Below are 24,467 nucleotides of genomic sequence, written 5' to 3' on the forward strand. Positions count from 1 at the left end.
AGGATACTCTTTTCACTCCAAAGATTCCAAGGATTTTAGGAACTGTGAGCCAGGAACCACGGACAAAGAACAAATACTTATTTTTTATTATATCACAAGATGGGAGCATAAATCCAGTCTCTTACTCCCTTGATCAAAAGTTTTTACTAATTGTGTTAATTCACATATGTATGTATATATATATTTCAAGATATGCATATAGGTTAGCATTGTTACATCATAAAATTAAGCTAAGGAGAATGCAAGTAGAAAATAAAAACAACACCTCTCCAAAAACCAACTTTTAATTGAATACAGAGGTTTTATTCTCAGAACTCCATATATCTAGTTTTACTTTGAAACGTTTATTAATACTAACAGTTAATTTAAATTAGTAATATTTCTGGGAGATAAATACAGATGATAGAAAATTTATGAGCTTTACGCTATAAAATTTTTATGCCACTTTAACAAATGGAGTTGTTTATGGCCACAAAAGACTCTAGATTTATACCAATTAGTGAAATCTTAAGTAATGTTATAGCATCATGTAGGTTCCTAAACCATTTTCATATTTACATGTCCCTCCAGCCCCCTGCCCCTCAAAGTCCAAAGACACATAAAGTTTTTCACCAGCAGAAGGAATGCCATGAGCATTAAAGGGGCTACATCATTTCACACAGATGTTTAGATTGGTCATTGGAGAACTGTTATCTACTGCTTATAGAAAGCTGTTACCTGCTGGGATTGAAGTCCTAGAATTAAATTTAAAAATAAAGGTAACATAATGGGCAATAACAAAATAGGTGGTCGTAGTATTGATGGTTGATGGTTTTAAGGATATAACCCTACCAGCTTAGGAATGAGGCTGGGAATTGGGAGTGTTGTGGGAATTCCTGGAGGTGCATTACTCTTTGGGAAACCATGCCAGAGACTTTGTGCTGTTACTGTCAGTCCTTAATAGGCTGTGTGCAGAGAGGCCCTTTTAACCTTTCTAATTCTCTTTATGTTCAGCTATGAGGGCTGACTTCATAGTTTCTATCATTGTTTATGTGTTTTTAAGATGAGAACATGGAAATATTAATAGAAGCAATTTTTTTTCTAATGTATTTCCTAGTTAAATAAAGGAAGGAGAGTGAGATCAACATGGAAGAGTTTTTTTGGAGGGTCTGCTTGCTTAGCAAAAGCATAGGGGGAATGAGGCTGTGACTGACTCCTTGTAAAGAAATGAAGATGCCTACTCAGTATCTCATCCTACCATCAGCAGAAATTTCAGTGCTTGGCAGGCAGTAAGCCCTTTGAAAGCAAAGTCTACATTCAGAATGACCTTTTGATTCTTTTAAGGAGGTGTATAAATTTACAAAATGATAGGATTATGTTAATATTCTTCTAAAATTCTTGAATTTCTTTTTTTCTGAGACAGGGTCTCACTATGTTGCCTAGACTGGCCTCGAACTCCAGGACTCAAGCAATGCTCCTGCCTTGGCCTCCTGAGTAGCAAGGATTATGGGAGCATGCCACTGTGTCTGGCTTGAATTCTTTTATGAAACAATTTTTAGTGATTTAACATGTCTGTGGAAAGGTGTGATATGGAATCTGCTGTAATTTGTTAGCTATGCCATCCCTACCCTCTCCTGCTAACTAACGTAGGAATATATGACACGATTGGAAAAGATGACGAAACCATCTTTGGTCCCTGAAAGACAAAAGCAAATGGAAGAACAGGAGCGTCACTGTTAATTGGACTCTGAAAGATAACCAGAAAAAATAATAGGAGTCCAGAGTGACACTCTTAACCTGGAGTGTTCTAACTTCTAAAAGGATAAAAACGAACAAATTAGAAGGCTTAAAGAAGCCTTTAAACTGAAGATCAAGAGGAAGGGAAAATAATGCTCAGATAATCTCATAGACCTCAGTAGTACACAGTAAGACAAAGGTAAATTAGAAAAAAAGAATGTCTGGCAGATAGTAAATATTTAGTATTTGTTTACCAGGTGAATGAATGAGCCATTAGTAGTGAATGGGTATGTTTGAGGTTTCTGGTGAATCATTCGAGAAAGATTTAATAAATGAGGACTTCTGGCCAGGTGTGGTGGCTCACGCCTGTAATCCTAGCACTCTGGGAGGCCAAGGTGGGAGGATCACTTGAGATCAGGAGTTTGAGACCAACCTGAGCAAGAGCAAGACCCTATCTCTACCAAAAATAGAAAAAATAAGCTGGGTGTGGTGTTACATGCCTGTAGTCCCAGCTACGTGGAAGGCTGAGGCAAGAGGATAACTTGAGCCCAGGAATTTGAGGTTTATGTGACCTATAATGATACCACTACTCTAGCCTGGGGGACAGAGTAAGACTCTGTCTCAAAAAAAAAAAAGGGGGGGGGGACTTTGGGTCCCCGTGTGGCTGCATAACCCACACCCAGAGTATGGATAATAAGGGTCAAGAAGTTGGAGAAAAGAAGCTTAAAAAGAGGATAAGTTGTTGGTATATTGGACAAAGTGGTGAGTAGAAGAAAAACTCCCCTCTTATTTGGCTTTTGACAATTAAAAAGACAGAAGACAGAGCGGGGGGGAGAGGGCATGTTAGCTAGTTTCAACTATTTGAAGGGATTTCTTCTAAAAGAGGTATTAAATTTATTTTGCATGATTCCAGAGAATGGGGAAGAAGAAAACATCCACCTATTCAATCACCTTAGCCAAGTAAATCCTGCGTGAGTTGCAGACAAATGCCCCCTTTAATTCTAGGGTAAATACTGGAGATACAAATGAGTGAGATTGCCAAGGAAAAGAGTGAAGGAGAGAAGACTTGGTGTATCCTTTATCATAGTGACTGTAAATCGCCTATATAATTAGCCGTGTTTGTAACGTTATAATTTCGGTTCAATTAATTTATAATATTTCTGTTTGTCTTTTATAGCAGTGGTTCTGATTAAAGCCCGGATTTTAGAACTGGCATTTCCTATTCCAGCAGCTCAGAAGATAGCTCTAAATGTTCACAGTTCTCTGAAGAGTATTTTCTCTTCCCTTCCCCACGTTATATACACTGGCTGTGCAAAATGTGCATTGGAACTAGAAACAGATGAGAACAGGATCTACAAACAATGCTTTAGCTGCTTGCCATTTACTATGAAGAGAATATACTATAGGTAAGGCAAGCCAATTTGATGGAAAACATTTATTGTTATAGGACTGGAAATGACTAAGAAATTAGATCTATCAACTCTCACTTTCTAACAGGAACTAACTAGAGCTAATCCAAGAAAATAAAATTTCCCCCAAGTGACACCTAGTTATTTGTGAAAGCAAAAATTGCCCAATAATCATAAGAGGAACTTTTAAAAGCAGTAATTGGGAGATTTTATTGTCTTCAAAAGGTATACTGAAGAAAATTTTTGCTTCATTTACACTTTTAACCAGATCTAAATGGCTCATAAATAACTCATTTTCCCACTATATCATATAATTAGAATTTAAAGGTTAAAAGTATTTGATCTTTCCTCTGAGTTGTTGTAGAAGCTAGTAAGATGTTTATCCTTTCTATACCTGTCTTCCCACCTTTTCCTTAGAAATTAAAGATAGTAAATAAATGTTCTATGGTAAAATTGCTAAGCTGCTCACTGAAAAGCACATTGTTTTCCAAATAATATTAATAAATGTTTAGTGTCTTGGATAATCTTTTTATTTTTACCTTATAAATTATATGCCTTTACAAAATAGCACTCAGTGTTTTATGAATTTGATTATTTCTAAATACTGCAGTATCGAAAAACTAAATGCAGATATCTTCAGCATGTTATCATGCCATACTTTAAGAAAATTTATATAAACTGTATCTCCCTTTATTTATGTTTGTTAATAAATAAGTGAATCAATATCTTTCCTTTACTTTGAAAGTTGCTTTTGTGGAAAAGATTAAATTAAATGCATGGTATATAACAAATAATTAAAATTGATTATCAATAGTTAAGACCCTCGGGCCGGGCGCTGTGGCTCACGCCTGTAATCCTAGCTCTTGGGAGGCCGAGGCGGGCGGATTGCTCAAGGTCAGGAGTTCGAAACCAGCCTGAGCAAGAGCGAGACCCCGTCTCTACTATAAATAGAAAGAAATCAATTGGCCAACTGATATACATATAAAAAATTAGCCGGGCATGGTGGCGCATGCCTGTAGTCCCAGCTACTCGGGAGGCTGAGGCAGAAGGATCACTCGAGCCCAGGAGTTTGAGGTTGCTGTGAGCTAGGCTGACGCCACGGCACTCACTCTAGCCTGGACAACAAAACGAGACTCTGTCTCAAAAAAAAAAAAAAAAAAAAAAAAGTTAAGACCCCTCAAAAGTCTTAAAATTCAGAGGGGACATTTATATCATTATTATATTTGATATTATATCATATCAAAAATGCAGAGGGGACATTTATATCATTTCAAATGTTTCATTCAATATAATTATTTATTAGACAAAAATGTTGCTCAGTAATATCCCTTATGAAGAGAGCGCCTTTGAGTCTTCAGTCTAAAAGATGCTGTTCAAGGGAAGGACTTCACAGTTCAGTCTCACCTGATCATGGTATAATATAGCTAGAATGAGGTATATAACATCTAGTTCTAAACTATACCACATTAAAGATGTAATGCTAGTTTGTTGTTTTACTAGAATGTTGAATAGACTTGCTAAGGCAAGAGTTGTTTTTGTTTATTTGTTTAAAAGCCTTTAAGGTGTTTTTAGGTTTAGAGTCTTGATTATTTGGTTTCCTTGAGAAGAAAATATTAAAATTAAATGATAAACTCCCTTCAAATTATCAAGTATGTGATTCAGAAATCATCTATATAAATCAGTAAGCAAACTGAGTAAGAGAAAGCTCTCGTGGCTTATTTTTAAAATCAGTTAAATATTTATTAGATATCTACATATGTTTACCTGATATTTAGTACTGTGGAAGTTATACTGATTGATATACGTATACTTCTTGTACTCACAAAGTTTGTAAGTCCATTTAAGAAACACTTAATGAACACTTGTACAGCATAACAGCCCCAAACTGTGAGTGGATTGATCACGTTTTACATTTGTTGTTTGTAACTTGGAGCTGGTTTTCCAGTGGAAGCAACATTAGATGTTGTATTGAAGTCTCATACCAGGCCACAAATGTTTATTAAATGAACATTTATTTATTTATTTATTTTTGAGACAGAGTCTCACTTTGTTGCCCAGGCTAGAGTGAGTGCCATGGCGTCAGCCTGGCTCACAGCAACCTCAATCTCCGGGGCTCAGCGATCCTACTGCCTCAGCCTCCCGAGTAGCTGGGACTACAGGCATGTGCCACCATGCCCGGCTAATTTTTTGTATATATATTTTTAGTTGGTCAATTAATTTATATTTTTGGTAGAGACAGGGTCTCGCTCAGGCTGGTTTCGAACTCCTGACCTTGAGCAATCCGCCCGCCTCGGCCTCCCAAAGTGCTAGGATTACAGGTGTGAGCCACCACGCCCGGCCTAAATGAACATTTATTAAATGAACATTTAATAAACATGTATTAATAAATAGCATAGTTATTGTTCTTAAAGCTATAATAGAACTTGAACACTATCTTTAACAGTGTTTCTACAGGTTATGTATTCAGAATTACATTTTTGGAACACAAGAAATACATTGTTTTTTTTTTTCTGTACTAGAAACAAAGAAACCAATAGGTCACACCACTTGTTAAAGCTGCTACCAAGGCAGCACTAGAGGTTGCCTTTCTCTCTCAAGAGATTTCAGACAAGCTGTAGGCTGAGACTGCAGTCATCTAAAGGCTTGGCTGGGGTGGATCTATTTCCATTTCCATAGAGGATCCATTTCCAAGCTGGTGCACACATATGGCTGACAAGTTGAGCTGCTCTTCACCTGTGTGTCTATGCAAGCTGCCTGAATGTTCTCCCAGAGTGATAGCTCGTTTCCTAGAGCAGGCAGGCCAAAAAGAGAGTGCCAGATGGAAGCCGCCCTTTTTATGATGTAGCCTCAGAAGTCACATGGCATCACTTCTGCCAAATTCTGTTCATTAGAAGTAAGTTTAGCTGTACAGTGGGGAGGGTAGACTAGAATGAGGCTAGTGCAGAGAAGAGTTAACAGGCTGTTACCTTATGTTTCTGGGAGAGAGGGTGGTATCTTGAGTGGAGGGTAAGTGGTGGGAATGGAAAGAAGTGGACAGATATGTGAGTAGTTGGAAAATAGAATTGGCAAGATTTAGTGAATGAGTGACAGATAAAGGGAGGTCATGGACACATGACAGATTATGGACAATTGGGTGAATAATAAGGTTATTTATTAAAACAAATAATAGTGGGAAAAGTACTAATTCATATGGTGTTTGAATTGTTAAGAGACAAAAGTTTGGAAAGTAGTTAGATATACAGGAATGCCGTTCAGAAAAGAAGTCTGAGCTGGGTTTCCAGGAATGAGAGTTATTTGTTATGATTGAACCCTTTATTAATTTCTGCCTCCTGTTTTGTTTTTCCTTCTCAATCTTCAGTTATTACTTCTCACAATGGATCATTCATACTATCCTATAAACATACCCCAGTATCTCTCATTTTAAAAACACATAAAATCATCTGCTAATATTATATATCCTTCTTATCACCCAGTTTTTCTGTTCTGTTTGTACCCAGCCAAACTTTGTTCAAGAGTTGTAAATATATTCTCTCTCCCCTTCCACATCTCCAAATCTACTTCAGCTTACTCCATTCTACTTCCACCATGCCACAGAAACGGCTTTTGCCAAGGTTACCAACCATTTTGGTGTTTCCTAATCCATGGACACTTCTTTTCTTCCTCCTCTAATTTGCTCTGAGTTGCATTTAACATCTTAGACCACTTCCTCCTTCTGGAAACAGCCTCCTCACTTAGGTTTAGTGACACTTCCTTCTCCTGGTTTTCCAGCCTGGCTCTCAGGCCGTTCCTTCTCAGCCTCTTCCATCCACCTTTTAAATATTGGGGTCAATCCTGAGTCCTCTTCTTTGTCCTTTCTCTTCATTTGTTCTTTCTGTGTATTCTGCCTGGATGGTTCCATCCATTTCCACACACTGGCAACTTGCACTTACATCTCACCCTGGCTTTCTCCTCCAAGCTCCTGCATGGAAGAATCAAATTCCGTACTTGACAGTCCTATGTGGATGTCCCACAGGCATCTCACACTGAAGCATACCCAGAGTGGGTATGCTTGAGCAAGAGCAAACACTCTTGTTTTTGCTCACCACACTCAAATCTGGTTCTTCCTTTTTTATACTTCTTGACAAATGGCACCACCATCTACCCAGTTATTTAAGCTAGAAACTTGGACATAATCCTTGAATTATTCCTTTTTCTAACCTCTCCTGTCTGATCTATTGGCAAGTCCTAAGAATTTTCATCCAGAACTATATTATGGATTCGGCCACTGTTTTCCATCTCCACTGCTGGCATCTAGTCAACAGGGGCACTGCTGACATTTTATACAGGACAGTTTCTCATTATGTACAGCATGCCACACATCGGAGGGCAAGTGGCTTCCCTGCTTACCTTCCCCCAGCTGAGCCCTCAGTTACTGTGAAGCCAAAATAGGACATTAGTACCTGCTGGTAAGAATCACCTGGGCCTTATCCAAGCCACTAGGTCCTCCTGCTCAGCCCATCACAGTCGTTGTCTCTTAGTTGGGCTCCGTCTGTTCTGGCCTCCTCCAGGCCATTCTCCAGCCAGCTGACAGAGGGATCTCCCCTTGCTTAAAACCATCAGTACTCCCCTTTCACCTGTTGCCTCTGTGGTCTCATCTGCTGCCACTCTCCCCTTGCTCCCTGGGCTCCAGCTGCCCAGCCTTCTTTCAGTTCTTCAGGCACTCTGATTTTTCTCCTTAGACTTTTTTTTTGTATATCCTTCCAATAATTTATTATGCTTATACCAGCACATGTATATCACTTTCTTTAAAAGTACATAAGGCTGGGCGCAATGGCTCACACCTGTACTCCTAGTACTTTGGGAGGTTGAGGTGGGAGGATCGCTTGAACTTAGAAGTTCGAGACCAGCCTGAGCAAGAGTGAGACCCCTGTCTCTACTAAAAATAGAAATATTAGTTGGGCATGGTAGCCTGCACCTGTAGTCCCAGCTACTCGGGAGACTGAGGCAGAAGAATGCCTTGAGCTTAGGAGTTCGAGCTTGCTGTGTGATGTGATGACACCACTGCACTCTAGCTTGGGTGACAGAGAATGACCCTGTCTCAAAAAAAAAAAAATGTATAGAATAAGTACTGTTTATATTGTTTGTTTGTTAGAGTCTATCACAGTACTCCTTCCCTAATAGCACCTATAAATGTTCCTCATTCTTTTTAATAGCCACATAGTATTGCAATGTAGGATGTACTGAAAATTATAAATCCAGTTCCCTATTTACTGACATGCAAAACAGTTTATTTCTGATAGGAAAAAATCCACTGGCAAAAGAAAACTTGAAATTGTGATTGTGAAATATGTGATTCTCATTTTAGATTTCTAAAACTAATTTATACAACAGTTTGAAATAATATATTTTTATTGTATTAGTATCTGAAATTTAAAAGTGAATATGGAATAAAATGTATTAATTTATCATTTCAAACTTTTGGGGACAAAAACCCTTCTCTCATTTCTAGGATGTCCCAGAACATCCTAGAAGTGTTTTTAGCAATTAAAATTAATCCTGCATAAAAACCTAGTGCTTTTTGAAATCATATTGCATGTAAGCATTTCTTTCATTTGAAAATCTTTTTGAAGGTCATGTGTTGTCTATTCTTTTGCAGGCCAGCTTTAATGACTGTAGGTAATGGGGGACATAATGTTTGCATTCGTGTAGGATCAAAGCTGATAGAGAAGATTCTTCTCAACATTTCTCCGGACTGCCTCAACAGAGCGATAGGTAATACACCCATGCGCCATCAAGAGGTTGTTTTTGGTGAAAACATTCATTCAGGAATGTAGATGGTATGTTGAAACAGAAAGAACACTGTACTGTAAAATAAGGGTTTTTCCATCCATATTAAAAGCAGAACGTTAATTAAGCTTTAGTGAAACATAATACTATGTAAATTAGAAGGTAAGATTTGCTCTACACCTGTCTTAGGACATGAACAGTGGGAGGCACCTAATCTCTTCTTAATCTGAATTTCCAGTTGGTAAGCAAAAACACTAGGACCCTAGTTAGAGTTAAGTAAAGGAATGTGTGACACTGTATAATGAAGATAGTCCATCATCAGTGGAATGGATCTGCAGGATCTTCAGCTGTGATGCTGGGGATAGTCAGTGGCTAAGAACAAGGCAAAGGTGACCTTCTTGTCAGACGTTCAGACTCTATACCTGTCCTCATTAGCCTCACACTCTCTAAGCAGATGAGCTAATTTGGTTCTATTGATTGCTTTGTTTTTAAATAATGGGTTGCTTTTCTTGTTTTTTTGGCTGTCTGGTAATTTTTGCTTGAATGATGAACATTGCATACAGAACCATACAGATTAGGGTAAACAGTGTTTGTACCTCGAAAAGGGCTTGCCTCTTCTAGACCTTTACTAAGGGTGAGCCATGAGTGGGAGAGAGTCAGCCTTTGCAGACAAGTTGGATTCAGGTTTTATTATTGCTGTAGTTACCTTCAGGTCACCAATGGTTTCAGATTTTTCTAGTATTATCTTGCACTTATAGTAGGGAGTGGTTCCCCAGTTATTCTTTCCCCATTATCAGCTTAGCACTTTGCACCTGCCACAGAGCTAGTTTCTCTACATGTTCTTGCACTTCCCCAAGTGGTACCGGCTTCTGTTGGTTGTTATTTGGGGCATCCCAGCCTAGTGGGAAGGAGCAGGATTGATTCTCTTTGACTCTGGTCCAGCCTCATTCTTTCACAGGGTCTTGGGTGTGGCACTTTCTCGGTGAATGCCCTTCTGCCGTGGCAGCCAAATTCTGCCTTGTGTCTTTAGTGGGTCTTGCATGGTCCTTCTCTCCCTGAGGACTAGGGGGCCACTAGTGGTCCTGATCTAGAGTGGTTTTCTGCCCCTCCATGAATAGCGGATTTTTCCTTTTTCCTTTCCTACATCTGCACTGGGTCCTCATTTCTACCCTGGTCAACAGGATTTGCTGCCCTTCCTCCAGCTGTTGAAGGCTTTAGTTCTTTAAAAGGGGAGGCCCAGGTGGTGCTTTGTGCTTTTCCTCTTGGCAGCTTCCCCCCTCCTCCAGGCCTTCACCATAGTTAGGAGCTTTCCTTGATGTCTTTCCCCGCCTCCTGTCTTGTGAGCACCTGGTGGAAGAGCCTGCAAGCATGCAAACCTGCTTATGTCTGTGGCACTGGCAACTCATTGGCTTTAGCAATTCATGAAATATTTAAGCATATGCTCTTTCCTGCTTGTTTGGGGGCCCTGTTTTCTTCCCAAGCCCTGCCCCAAGTGAAGCTGTGCTCTTCATCTTCTTGGAGGCAGCTGTCTTTCCGTATATTACAGTCTTGTTTGCTGTTGTACAACCTTGGTTCTCTTATGCATTCAAGAAAATGATGGTTTTGTAATTTATTCCGCTTGTCAGGGTGGGAGCCAAACTTTTTCCAGCTTTTGTAATTTTGTAATTTATTCTGCTTGTAATTTTTGTAATTTTGTAATTTATTCCGCTCGTCAGGGTGGGAGCCAAACTTTTTCCAGCTTTATACATCCTAATTAGAAGCCTCTGTTCTTTGTTTTTCACTTTCTTTACTTCAGTTTCATTTATTTGACTATTTCCTTTCTTTTCTTAATGTTCTTTTTGTATTTTGAGTCTTATCTCTTCATTTTTTTTACACAGTGTTAATTGGTCTTTATTTTTCTGAGAAGCATCATTCTCATTTCAAGTATACTCCTGTGCTTTGTTTATTCTTGAGACAGTTAAAGTCATTCTTCTTGGCATTGATAAAATTGTAACCATAAGTGAACGTGTCATTATTATAAAGCGGCCACCAGACTATCCAGGTTATCGCTAATGTTGATTTTTTTTAGTTTACAAAAGTGTAAATACAAAATTTTAAAATTATTATAGAGAATTCTCATATGTCTAAAAATATGTCATTGGCTCTTGAGGAGTCTGTAGCCCTAACCCAAGGAAGACTGGTCAGCGAACTAGAGTAGTGTGAGCATAGTCAATGGTGCTTGTCAGTCTGGTATTGAACAACCTGCTAAATAACTTGATTAGATGTCCTAAAAAATATGAGAGGAAGAATATATGACAAATGCAAAATAAAATGACATATATAGCTATAATTTTAGTATTTTTATTATTAAGACTTGATATTTATTAAATAAATGATTCAAAGTTTTTTAATATAAAATTTATATATAACTATGATTAGAAGTATAGATTGGTTAAGTATAAGAGTGCTCTTCCGATATCAACACACCCTTTTTGTTTTAGTCTTAACTCAGGAAAACATTAATCTCAGTTCTTTACTACATAGTTTTAAGAAGCTAGTAGCTGTTCTATGGCAGGACCCGCTGCCCGTCTGCGTGGTGTGTTGTCTGGGCCTGCTTTGCATGTCCAGCAGGAATCCATGCCGTCACTCGAGAGTACTGCTAGCAGCCTGTAATTAGAAAGAGAAAGTATAGAAAGAGAAATATAAAATGGGTTTGAGACTTGAGGAATCAAGAGAAACAGTGATCTTCCATGTGTGTGTTTCTGTCAAGCAGGAAGGGATATTGAGAGCTCTGTGTGTGTTTTCATCTTCCTCAGTGCCTTCCTCAGATGTCACCTATGGGATGGTTGCAGCAGACCTGGTCCACTCCTTGTTGGCAGTCAGAGCGGAACCTTGGCTATTGAAGATTCAGAGCCTGTTTGTATTAGATGAAAATAGCTACCCCTTACAACAAGACTTCTCTCTACTGGACTTTTACCCTGACATAGTAAAGCACGGAGCCTATGCCCTTCTCTGAGGCCAGATGAAGAAATTGTAGGCATCTCAAGGAAGAAGTATTGAAATGATTTGTCTTTTGGAATAAATGAATGACAGAGCTTTTGCTTTGGGATTTTAATACATATATTTTACAAAGAGAATTGTGTTAAATATATATAATTAAGGCTTTTTTCCCTAAGAAAAGCCTATGAAGTTTTTGAAAAATTTGTTTTGTTTTGTTTTTTGTTCTCTTCCTTTCTTTATTCTGGAGAAGCAATCTAACAGTAGAGGCCATATGTGGCCAATTCCTTGGAATTTAAGGTTCACCCATCTGTTCACTGTATTTGGTCCCTGCTACGTTCCAGGCATTATGCTGTGCACTGGGGTCCACACAAGACATCCCCTCGACATTGCTTTTGTGCTGTCCTCATAGACTCTAAGTGCTTTTCCTGTTCCTGTTTGGGGTGGGGAACCTGTGGCCTTGGGCCACACGTGGCCTTCTGCATCCCTGAGTGCAGCCTTTTGACTGAATCCAAATTTTACAGAACAGATCCTTTTAATAAAGGGATTTGTTCTGTGAAGTTTGGATGTGGTTGAGGGGCAGACAGTTTTTCCACAGATGGGGGTTGGGGTAGGGGACGTTGAGGGGTGGGGAGGCGGAGCTCAGGCGGGCAGTGCCCGGCCCTGTTTTCCTAACAAGCCACTGACTGGTTCCAGGGTGCGGCTGGGGCGTGGGGACCACAGTGTCAGCCCATGAGATACATACCAGGGACGGTGAAGGTATGCTGGTGTGGCCTGATGTTCTTTGTCTTGCTTACAGTGGTTTAAAGATTTCTTCCCGATAGGCGGTGAAGAGCCGTCTGCTCCAGGGAATGATGTTTTCTTGGTTGATACAGGGATGAGTCCACATCTTGAAGACAAAGCAGGGAAGGGCACACTTAAGAGAACAGCTTTCTTGGTGGGCTTATACTGATTGGGCAGATTTTATCAGAATTCTGAATTTCATCCTAGTGTGATTATAGTTGAAAGAGCAAGGTTTAGAAGACATCAACTCCAGGCCCAAGTTTCATCACTCATGAAATGAATTATCCAGGAGAATCAGCTATTTTGTTTGAATTTCATTCTCTCTAGGTACAAAATGGGGACAATTCTTTTTCTACCCACTGTGCTAGTTGGTAGATGAAACCTTAGCAACCATTTTAATTTCTTCATCTTCCCCATGAAGAAACTCATCAGTTAAAGCCTTGTTCTTACCCTTTTTTCTCTCACAGATCCCTCTGAGGAATTGTTGAAAGCTATGGACCCCTCTCCACAGAAAAATGTATTTGTCTCTGTGTGTGTGTGTGTGTATACACTCCCACACATGCATTTTTGCATAATATTTTTGAAAGAATCACAAAACTCCTGAGGTTCATTTTTAGGGAAGCCAAATTAAAAAAGAACAACTCTGAATTAAAACAATTTCAATGAACCAAAAGAATTAAAAATATATATAGTAAAATAAATCTGTTCATTTCATCATGAATTTAGTTATTTTCAGGCAATATTATTAGTCTAGTAACACTGAGCCTACTCCAAACTTACAGTTAAGTATTGTTCCATATCTCCCCATTAGTGACTACTATTTTACATGAGTTTCTTTTATTAATATAATCATAATGAGAGAACAAATGGCTAAACATTTGTTAGTAAATAAGTAAGGCACTCAAATCCTACATTTGCACTAACAAGACTCTCCTCCTCCCTTCCTGTGTTGGAACATGATCTTGTTTCCTTCATTTTAATACTTTTTATAGAAAGACATTGGGGTTGGGGTGGGGAACCTGGTGCCAAGAAGGTTGGGGACTGCTGACACGTATTTACAGGAACCCTAATTTAGGCTAAGAATCTTAGGTTAAGAAACTTACTTCTTCCGGTCCTGAGGAATCTGACCTATCCCCAGAAGTTATAATCTATTTAACTGGGATTAAGGGAGCCATAGCTCCCACTGTGGTCTGAATGTACACCCCCAAAATGTGTATGTTGGCACCTAATACCCAATGTGATGGTATTCAGAGGTGGGGCACCTGGGAAGTGATGAGGTCATGAAGACTCTGTCCTCATGAGTGGGATTTGTGTCCTTACAAAAGAAGTTGGAGGGAGCTTGTTTGTTCCCTTCTGCTACATGAAGACACAGGCAGAAGCCACCATCTTTGAAGCAAAGAACGAGTCCTCCCTAGACACCAAATTTGCTGGTACCTTGATCTTGGACTTCCCAGCCTCCAGAACTGTGAACAGTACATTTCTGTTACTTACTAATTACCCAGTCTTAAGTTATTTTGTTATGGCAGCCAGAATGTACTAAGCCAGCTCCTATCCTATCCTGAGATGACAGGTAAGTGTAATTAATCTACTCCATGTGTTTTCATAAAACTCAATTGGGTAACATAAGAGTATCAGCCAATCCAGCAGTCCCATTATCAGGCAGTCCTATGGTGGGCGTTTTAGGGAAACCTCATTCTTCATCTCCTGATGGTTCAGCTGGCAAGGATAGCTCTCCTGTTTTTTAGAGAACCAGTTGTACTTGATATTAACTTAGTTTCCCAAAGGCATTGTAACAGCATTAGAGATAATCACCTTTCTCCCCACTGGCAAGATCTGTGCTAAATCTCCTTTTACAACTTGGTTATTTTGGGGGTGGGAAGGGGTTCTGATCATCAACAAAATTGGGTCAACAAAATTGGGTACATGATCCACTCTGCAGACATTTGCTGAGAGTCTACCATAAGCTAAGCACTAGGAATACAAAGACAAGAAGATAAGCCTTTCGTGAGTTCATAGACAGGCTGGTAAATTTTAAACAAAATTACATCAGTGCCAGGATTAAATCTGTGTGGAATACAGAGCAAAGGCAAAAGAGGTAACAGCAGGATGGGCTTATTAGTCATGACTCTTGCTTGCAAGTGATAAAAAGCCAACTCACCCTAGCTTGAGCAAAAAAAGGGGGAATTTATTGTCTTATGCAAATAAGGGTAGTACAATGTAAGGTACAGTTGAATCCCTTGGCCTAAATTATGTTATCTGGTTACCTGCAACTCCCTCATTCTTTTCCTTCCCTTCTCTATTTCTCCCCTGTCTCTCTCTTTGTCCTATTCTTCCCATTGCCCAACCTCTATTTTTCCTTTCCTGACCTCCTTCCCCTCCTTTGTGTTCCTCTCTTTTCTCTCTCTCCTTCCCATCTTTCCCACCTATCCACATGGAGAAATACAGAAAACCCCAAACTTTCATCTTCACAGAGACACCCTTTTTGCTGGTGTCTACACAGCAAATTCCTTGAAGGACTCTGAATCTGCTTAGGTTATCTGTTACCCTGTGGCCAGAGGTGGGTGGGACCTCACAGGATGAAAGAGGAGCCCTTCCTCAATGGAAAGAGGGTTCTAGACAGAAAAGAACATGTCCATCGCAATGGAAAATGCAGGAAGACATCATGGAAGAAATATTTAACCTGCATCTTTAAATATGAGTGGCGTTCACAATGATAGCATGGTGGGAACTAAATAGGGAAACTGGAACATCTCAAAGGGGGCTGCAAAAAACTAAAAGCCACAGAATGCACAGGAGAGACACAAGACCCTGCCACAAGGACAATATGTCTCTGAAGAAATGGTCTTAACTCACAAAGCAATGGAGTTTCTATACATTCAGTTTAGTAGGGGACAAATATTGATTTGTGCATAGCACTGAAGAACATACTTTAGTGGGTACCAATGACATGATTGAGGTGTCATACCAACTCTCCAGCTACAGAACAACATCAGCATGCTGGGAACCCACAGACAGCTTCTATCATAGTCCAAAGCATTGCAGTTACCATTGTAATTCAGGCTTTGAAGCATGGTTTGTTATTTAAAATCATTCCAGAAATTGAATCTAAACATATCAATGATAAATTTACTATGGCACTTCATTTTCTAAAATTCGCATTCATGGGATTTGAAGCACCTCAGAATAGGCCTTTTATTCCATATGATGTAGTATAAAAGAATAGACATTTCTACAAAGTTTTGATAACTTTTTCACAGTGACTATAAATTTTCATCATCCACAGAACTCTCCTAAACTACTGTGATCCAAAGCTATAAGTTGTTTCAGACTAGTCTTACATTAAGTTCAGCAAAACTTGAATAGTTGACCATGCCTTTCTTAAAAGAAAATATCTGTTATTTCTCAGGACAATATAGAATGAAACAGAAAAAGTAGCCATCTTTGTTTTTTATTTTAAACGATACATTTGTATCCGGTGGGTTTCGAATGATGCAACACAGCTCCTGAATCATAGAACAATTAGAATAAAGTGTTAATCTTTCCTGGCAGTTTAATTCTGGCTGCTCTTTTAATGTCAAGGTGGGGAGATTGCAGTACCTAGATTACTAGATGGGTCCGTTTTATCAAGAAAGTATGACTCAAGAAATTGAAGCATGGCTACCATAATTCCTTGATTGTGTCACTATATCCCAAGGTAGAATCTTTCCTGTATTATTAGGGTATAAATAAATTCTTTTGCTATGTTATTTAAGAATAATTGTGAATAGGCATAATTAAACACAATGCTAAGAAACTATAAACTTCAAAATAATAGAATATTTTTCTTTAAACAAAATTACAAAGTATAGAATAAAAAAAGGAGAAAAGTAACCCTTCTGTTATTTTACCAACCAGAGCTAATTGCTTGTCAACATTTTGGTAGATATTCCTCCTGTTGTTTTATGGGAGGCAAGAAGGAAAGGGGACACAGTCTCTTTACAAACCGGCTACCACTGTGGCCCTCTCATGTGATGGTCTCTGCTTGTCCAGTCGGTACTGACTGCTGGTGTCATCTGTGTAGCAGGCATTCAGTACTCCTGTCTCTGGAGTGCGTGTGAGAGTTCTTAAGAAGCTCGTCCCTCCTGCACAGTATGTGCCCAGTTCTTGCCATAGGAAATAAAGCTCCTGCCTGGTCTCTCCTGCCCCTCAGCTCCCTCCGCTGCTACCTCCTCTCTCCATCTTTCCACCTCTCTCTGATTCGCGTCACTCGAGCTCAGATAAGCACAGGGTTGCAGGTCAGCAATTCCTCTGTACAATCACATATCGGACAAGGCAAGGAATTGTCCTTCAACGCATAATGGAAGGTGTATAGTATTATACCATTCAATTTATGTAACATTGTAGTCATACTGTCTGGGAGAATCTCACCAAAATGATGTAGTTATTCCTTTAGATGGGGAATTAGGGCCTGATTTTACCTTCTTACTTACTATTATTTTTATCTGATGGAATTACTAGGGAATTCCCTCACTTCTAAAGAATTTCCCCATATTAAAAAATCACTAGGAACACTCATATGCTGTTGGTGGGACTGCAAACTAGTACAACCTCTATGAAAAGTAGTGTGGAAATAACTCAAAGAACTAGAAGTAGAACTACCATTTGATCCATCGATCCCACTACTGGATATTTACCCAAAGAGAAAAAAGACTGTTTATAAAAAAAGACACCTGAACTTGAATGTTTATAGCAGCACAATTCACAATTGCAAAGATGTGGAAACAATCCAAGTGCCCATCAATACATGAGTGGATTAATAAAATGTGGTGTATATATACCATGAAATACTTACTACTCAGCCATAAAAAATGGCAAACAGATACCTCTTGTGTTAATCTGGATGGAACTGGAGACCATTATTCTAAGTGAAGTATCATAAGAATGGGAAAAAACTACCAATGTACTCACCATTAAATTGGAACCAACTGATCAGCACTTATGTGCACATATGGAAATAACACTCATTGGAAATCAGGCAGGTGGGAGGGGGAAGAAGGGAATGGGGACATTCACACCCAACAGGTACAATATACACTATATGGATGGTGGGTATTACTTTGACTCAAATGGTACAAAAGCAATTTATGTAACCAAAATGTTTGTACCCCTATAATATTCTGAAATAAAATTTTAAAAAATCACTTCCCAAATATAGAAAAAGATGGTATGATTTTGATCACAGAAACTAACACTACCTAGTAGATATTGACACTTCATGGGTGGCAGCCAGGCACGCACTGATGCTCCTCCTCTGGGCTGTGTTTACACTATTTGTTTTGAACCCTGGGCAAAAACTGATTATGCAAAGAGAGGATGCCTGACTCAAGCTGAGCCAATCAGATTCTTTTTCACGGAATTAAAAATAAATCATGTACAGTAAAATGCACAGGTCTTAAATGTGCAATTTGCTGAGTGCTGACAAATATATACATTCATGTAACTGACACCCCAGTCAAGATCTGGAACATTTTTATCCCCCTAGGACTTTCCCTCAGCTCCGCGCCCAGTCAGTCCACACTGTGACACCCAAGCATTGTTCTCATTCTGTTACCATGGTGAGTTGTATCTGTTTTTGAACTTCATGTAAATGAAATCCTATAGTATATATTCCTTTATGACTGGCTTTTTTTTTTTTTTTTACATAGCAATGTTTTTAAGATTTATCCATATTTATAAGTAAATCAGCTCATTCTTCTTTATTGCTGAATAACATACCAATGTATGAATATATTATCCATTCTCCTGTTGAGTGCCATTTGAGTTGTTTCCAATTTTTGGCTATTATGAATAAAGCTGCTAAAACCATTTTTTTACGATCTTGCTATGGACATATGCTTTCATGGAGGAGGTATGTGGGTAAATACCTAGGATCGAGGTTTATAGGATAGGTTTATCTATAACTTTATAAGAAACTGCTAAACAGTGCTCCAAAGTTGTGCAATTTTATATTCTCACCACCTATACCTAGGGGGTTCAAGCTGTTCTACAGCGTTGCCAACATTTGGGGTGTCAGTCATTTTCATTATCGTCTTTCTCGTGGGTGTGAAGTGGTATCTTCTGGTTTTGGTTTGCATTTCCCTGATGACTAATGAGGTTGTGCAACTTTTCATGTGCTTATTGGCCACCTGTATATCTTCACTTGCTGAAATGTCTATTCATTTATTTTATTGGGTTATTTTTTTACTAATCGTATATATGTTCTAGGTAAAAGTCAGATACATGTATTATTAATATTTTGAAGTATTTGCTGAGCATTAGAAATGCTGGCTATATGATTTGAGAAAAAAATAAAATATGAAGTTGTATTGAAAATTCTTAAATAAATTAATATTTTGAATGACTAGAATAGATACCCAGAAAGATAATCCCCAGAAATCAATCAAAAATATATTAGTAGTACATTAATTACATATAAGTTTATAAAATTCTGTTATATTACTATGTACGAATAACATATAGTTCTAAATAAAAATAATTATGCTCACAGATAAAACCAAAACCATTAAAAGCTTTATTTTTATTCCAAGGAAATGATTTAAAAACTATGAGGGAAATAAAAGGAGATGGGAATTGGTGGGACACGATACTGTGCTCCTGCTGTTTGGAAAGATTTAATACACAGAGTTGATTCTATAACAACCAAAGGCCCTAGAAGTTGACAAGTTGATTTAAAAATTAATTGAGAAGAATGAACAGGAATTTGAATATTCCAATAACCATTGACTTATACAATTTAAATGGGTGAATTGTATGGTATGTGAATTATATCAATACAGCCATTTAAAAATAAACAGGGAAGTGTTTTTTTAAGTTAAACCAAAAATATAAGGTAAGCAAAACAATAAAAAAAAATATGGGTCTGGTGTTTATACACCTTGGATGAAAATCTTATTAGGAAACAATATGTAAAATATTTCATTTTTATAAAAAATTAAAGGAGAGTACTCAAAAATTTCTAACAATGTTTATCCTTATGAAGCTAGAAACTATAGTGAATATTTTACTTAATGATGAAATGTGGAAAAATTTCTGAGAACAGAAATACGACAAGGATATCCACTAACATCATTAGTATGCAATACTTTTGTGGTGTTTCTAGCCAGAGTAATAAAGCAAAAATTGAAATAAACAATATAAGAATTAGGGATAGGATATAAAACTATAATTATGTCTATTGAAAACTTAAAAGAATCCAGAGATAATTATTAGAATTAGTGAGTTTAGTTGGAAATACTCTTCTAGACATTGGCCTAGGCAAAGAATTTATGAAGAAGGCACCAAAGGCAATCACAGCATCAACAAAATAAATAAAAGGGACCTGATCAAAATAAAAAGCTTCTGCACGGCCAAAGAAACTGTCACAAGAGCAAACAGAGCGGATGAGTGGATTAATAAAATGTGGTATACATATACCAAGGAGTAGTATTCAACTATAAGAAACAACGGTGACATAGCACCTCTTGTATTTTCCTGGATAGAGCTGGAACCCATTCTACTAAGCAAAGGATCCCAATGGAAAAATAAGCACCACATGTACTCACCAGCAAACTGGTGTTAACCAATCAACACTTATGTGCACATATAGTAGTAACATTCATCGGGTGCTGGGCAGGTGGGAGGGGGTAGGAGGGGATGGGTATATAAATACATAATGAGAGCGATGCACACTGTCTGGGGGATGGACATGCTTGAAGCTCTGACTCTGGGGGGGTGGGGAAGGGGAGGAAAGGCAACACACGTAACCTAAACATCTGTATCCCCATAATATGCTGAAATAAAAAATAAAATAAAAAAATTAGAGAGTTTATCATGATTGTTAAATAGGTCAAAATAAGAAAAGCAACTTTATTTCTGCATAGCAGCAAGAGTTAGAAGATAAAAATGTAAGAACAAACCATTTACAAATAGCATAAAAAATCAAATGTCTAGGGAAAATTTAATCAAAGATGTACAAGACCTCTACACATAACTTGATAAACATTCCAAGAAATTAGAGAAATGCTAAATAAATGGAAGTATATACCATGTTGACTGATTAGACATCTCAGTACTCCAAAGATGTCAGTTCTCCTCTGAATTGACATATAAACTCAATACAATCCCAATCAAAATTGTAACGGGCTTCTTTTTTGGGGAAGTGGTAGGGACTTAGCAAGTTGATTCTAAAATTTGTATGGAAATGCAAAGTGCCCAAATAGCTAAGACACTCTTGAATAAGAAGAATCAGATTGAGGACTTACTCAACCAGATAGTGACTTATAAATCAGTAATTAAGACAGTGATATTAATATAAAGATAGGCAAATTGACCAATATAACAGAAGAAACCCAGAAACAGACCCAAGGATATATGGACGTTTGATTTATCACCTAGATCAGGGGTCCTCAAACTTTTTAAACAGGGGGTCAGTTCACTGTCCCTCAGACCGTTGGAGGGCCATTGGAGAAGGCAGCACACATTCCACACATGCGCACTGTGGGCCCCGGACAAGTCAGCTGCTAAGCAGGACAGGCAGCGGCAGCAAAACACACTGGCCTCCTGATAGATGTCCCCGGGCGGGCCGCATGTGGCCGAGGGCCATAGTTTGAGGATGCCTGACCTAGAGGGTGTAGCAGAGCAGTAGGGAAAGGATAGTATTTTCAATAAATGGGGCTGGGATAATCAGATACCTTTATGGAAAGAAAGAAACACCATTTTCAATAAATGATGTTGGGATACTCGGATATATTTATGGAAAGAAAGAAACTTGAAGCCTATGTCATAATTTATATAAACACTGATATCAAGTAGATTCTAGATTTAATTGTGAAAAGCAAATAATAAAGCTTCTAGAAAATAGTCTAGGAGAATATTTTTATGATTTCAAGGTATGGAAAAACTTCACAAGTAGGACACAAAAAACACTAATTTAAAAGAAAGATTGCTTCATTTGACGACATTAAAATTAAAAACTTCTATTTACCAAAAGAAAGCCATAAAGTGGGAGGAGATTATCCAAAAATACATTAGTAATTTAAAGAAATAGAGTGGGAGAAAACATTTGCAACACATATATTAATAATTGAAATGAGCTTCTATAAATCAATAAGAAAACCATAAATAATCCAGTAGAAAAAAAGAGGGGAGGGCAAGACCCATGAACAGGTGCTTCACAAGGAAGAAACCCAAATGACTGACTTATGTAAAAAAAGGCGTTCGATCTCATTAGCCATCAGAGAAATACAAATTAAGTCCACAGTGAAATGCCTAAACATGCTAAAGAGAACGGGTAAAATTTAAAGGACTAAAGACCAAGTGTTGACAAGGGCACGGAGCAATGGGAACTCTTATACACTCAACTGCTGGTGACAATATAAACTGGTGCATTTACCTTGGAGAACAGTATAGCTTTATTAAATTTGAAGATATGCAAACCCTATGACCCACTAGCTCCACTCTAACGTCATACTTCTCCCAAAATGTATGCACCTTTGGACCAAGATACATATGCCAGAATGTTCATAGCAGTATTATGAAACTAGAAACTAAACTAGAAACAACCTCAAAGTCCATAAACAACCCCCACACTGGAAACAACCTCAAAGTGCATAGACAGTAGAATGGGCGAACAGCAAAGTATCACGCGATATTACGCAGCAACGAGCGTGCATGAACTAGGCCTGCACACAAGAAGAACATGAACCTCGCAACGGAACGTGAAGGGAGCCAGGCATAGAAGATTACTTCCTTTTTGATTCCTTATATAACTCTTTATATGGCTACTTGGTGTTGAAAGCTGCCTGGTTAGGTGGTAAAAGCAAAGAAGCGAATGCCACAGCAATCGGGGCATTGGCTATTTTTGGTGGGGCGAGAAGAGGTAGCGTTTGCAGGGCACAAGGGAAGATTCTGGGAGGGCTGGTGCGCAGGGCGTCAATGAACCGGCTCTGCAGCGGCGACCCACCCGGAGCGCCCGCGCCGCGGCACAGCCGAGGCCCTGCGCGCCTCCCCGCGCGCGGTGCGCAACAGCAGAGGGCGCCGGCGCCACGCCCGCCCGCGGGGCCGCCCGCCGGCCACGCCCCCGGCGCCCTCGGGACCCGGACGCCCGGGCCTCGGGGCTCCGTCCCCGCAGTGCCCCGCTCCCTCCGCTCAGCCCCTCCCCACCGCTCCCGCAGTCCAGCAATCAGCAGACACGCAAATTGGACAGATTATTAGAAACAAAGAGGCGACAGGGATCAAGCCGATCACTTACCAGATTCGCCGCATCCGTGGAGATGAGCAGTTTACTCGGAGGAGGCGCGGAAGAAAGCAGAGCTGCGGGGAAGGCGCGGGAGCAGGGGCCGGCGGGGAAGGCGCGGGAGCAGGGGCCGGGGGGGAAGGGCGGGACGGGAGCAGGGGCCGGCGGGGAAGGGCGGGACGCGGAGCAGGGAGCGGCGGGGAAGGCGCGGGAGCAGGGGCCGGCGGGGAAGGCGCGGGAGCAGGGGCGGCCTCACGGGCCGGAGACCGCCTCGGGAGGGGCCGGCGGCTCGGGAAGGTCCCCACAGAGCCCCCCCAGGCTGCGGGAGTGTCGCAGCCCCACAGGTTGTCTCTGTCTGTTTTGAGGTCTCTCTGGCAATATGTAATAACAGCAACATTTTTGGACATCCGGAATCCGATTGAGAATTCCAGCTCCACCACTTTCTAGCTGCGGGGCCCTGAGGAACGGCACCTCCTCCCGCTCCAGCGTCACTTCTACCGTCGCTTTCCACCCCGGCTGCCGCGCCAGTCCCGGCGGCAAGCTGCTGTGCAAGGACCCGCTGCGGTCCCCAAGGACTAGTTCTTCTCTCCTCGCTGCGAGAAACAAGAAACGTACTTCTGGAAATAAAGCTAGAAGGGGGGGGACAAGGTGGGGTGATTTAAGCTAATAATTCCGTAGTAAACATTAAGACAAAACATAACAGGCAAGTATCACAATCCATTTTCATAATGGCATACTAAACGCAATTAAGAATTATATCCATTATGCCGAAAGAGCCAGGCTTGGGGATGTGACCAGCAAACCGCTTTGCTCTTTTTCCCTCGTCGCCTATTCAAACCTGCTCTGCGAGTAGCTTCTCCCTGCCCCTTGGATAAGCTCTCAGGGCTGTTCCAAGACTTTTTTGATCATTCTTAGCTAACAAAAAAAATGTCTCCTGTAACTTCTAGTTAAAAAAACAGGCTCTGTTCTGCACTTGAATGTCCAATTTCGTGCAGTGAAGTTCCAGCTTCATTTTAAGTTTGGGCCTCCTCCACCCCTCCCTACCTGGCCGGTGCCTGCCAGGGCTCCAGCAGGCAGTGGGCACGTGGCGTGGCGTTGTTTCCTAGCGCTCAGTTTTGTACTTCTACTCCTCCTTCTCACTGGGGTTCTGATCATCTTGGCAGGGTCTGGGAGGGGTAAGGGAGGGGGTCACCTGTGGGACAGGAGAGGCTCTCAGTGGTGCTATTGTGAGCTGGAGTACTCAGCCTGAGGGCCTCTCCTTCACTGAGAATCTTACCTGTGGTCCCTGTGGCCCACATTTGTCCCAGACTGGGGTGGCACACAGCACCGGTCCTATCCCCTTTAAAAGTCTTTATTACATTTTTCTAGAAGTAGAAGTCTGGAAGTTATATTTCCTAGACACTCTTACAAACAGGGTTCCAGGTTGATTCTGCCAAATGGGAGGCACCCAGGTGAGATTAGAAAGCAGAAAGATGGGGAAAAAAATCATCCTTTTCTTCCTTTGACTCTGATGCTCATGACAGCAGGATGCTTGAGGCTCTTGGGGTAATTTGGGCAAAGCATTC

At 39.9% G+C, this 24,467-nt stretch overlaps 1 protein-coding gene and 1 long non-coding RNA gene across 4 annotated transcripts in view; one reads left to right on the forward strand and one right to left on the reverse strand.

Moving 5' to 3' along the window:
• SHLD2 (shieldin complex subunit 2) overlaps window positions 1–11,985 on the forward strand; it is a 34,541-nt gene extending 22,556 nt beyond the window's left edge. The window contains exons 6-8 of one of the 3 annotated variants that reach the window (XM_012788039.3): window positions 2,894–3,122; window positions 8,761–8,876; window positions 11,687–11,985. In XM_012788039.3, coding sequence (XP_012643493.2) covers window positions 2,894–3,122; window positions 8,761–8,876; window positions 11,687–11,886 — 545 coding nt within the window. In that variant the 3' untranslated portion in view covers window positions 11,887–11,985. The remainder of the gene's footprint in view (window positions 1–2,893; window positions 3,123–8,760; window positions 8,877–11,686) is intronic. The other 2 variants (XM_020280423.2, XM_076010199.1) reach the window with 2 other exon arrangements.
• Window positions 11,218–23,068, reverse strand: LOC105884282 (uncharacterized). Its single transcript, XR_001160142.3, has 3 exons — window positions 22,918–23,068; window positions 12,613–12,756; window positions 11,218–11,537 (listed from the first exon to the last, which is right to left on the reverse strand). It is a non-coding gene; the product is annotated as an uncharacterized LOC105884282 (long non-coding RNA).
• Window positions 23,069–24,467: the final 1,399 nt, after the last annotated feature.

Source organism: Microcebus murinus, chromosome 14 (assembly GCF_040939455.1).
Source record: "Microcebus murinus isolate Inina chromosome 14, M.murinus_Inina_mat1.0, whole genome shotgun sequence".
Lineage (NCBI taxonomy): Eukaryota > Metazoa > Chordata > Mammalia > Primates > Cheirogaleidae > Microcebus > Microcebus murinus.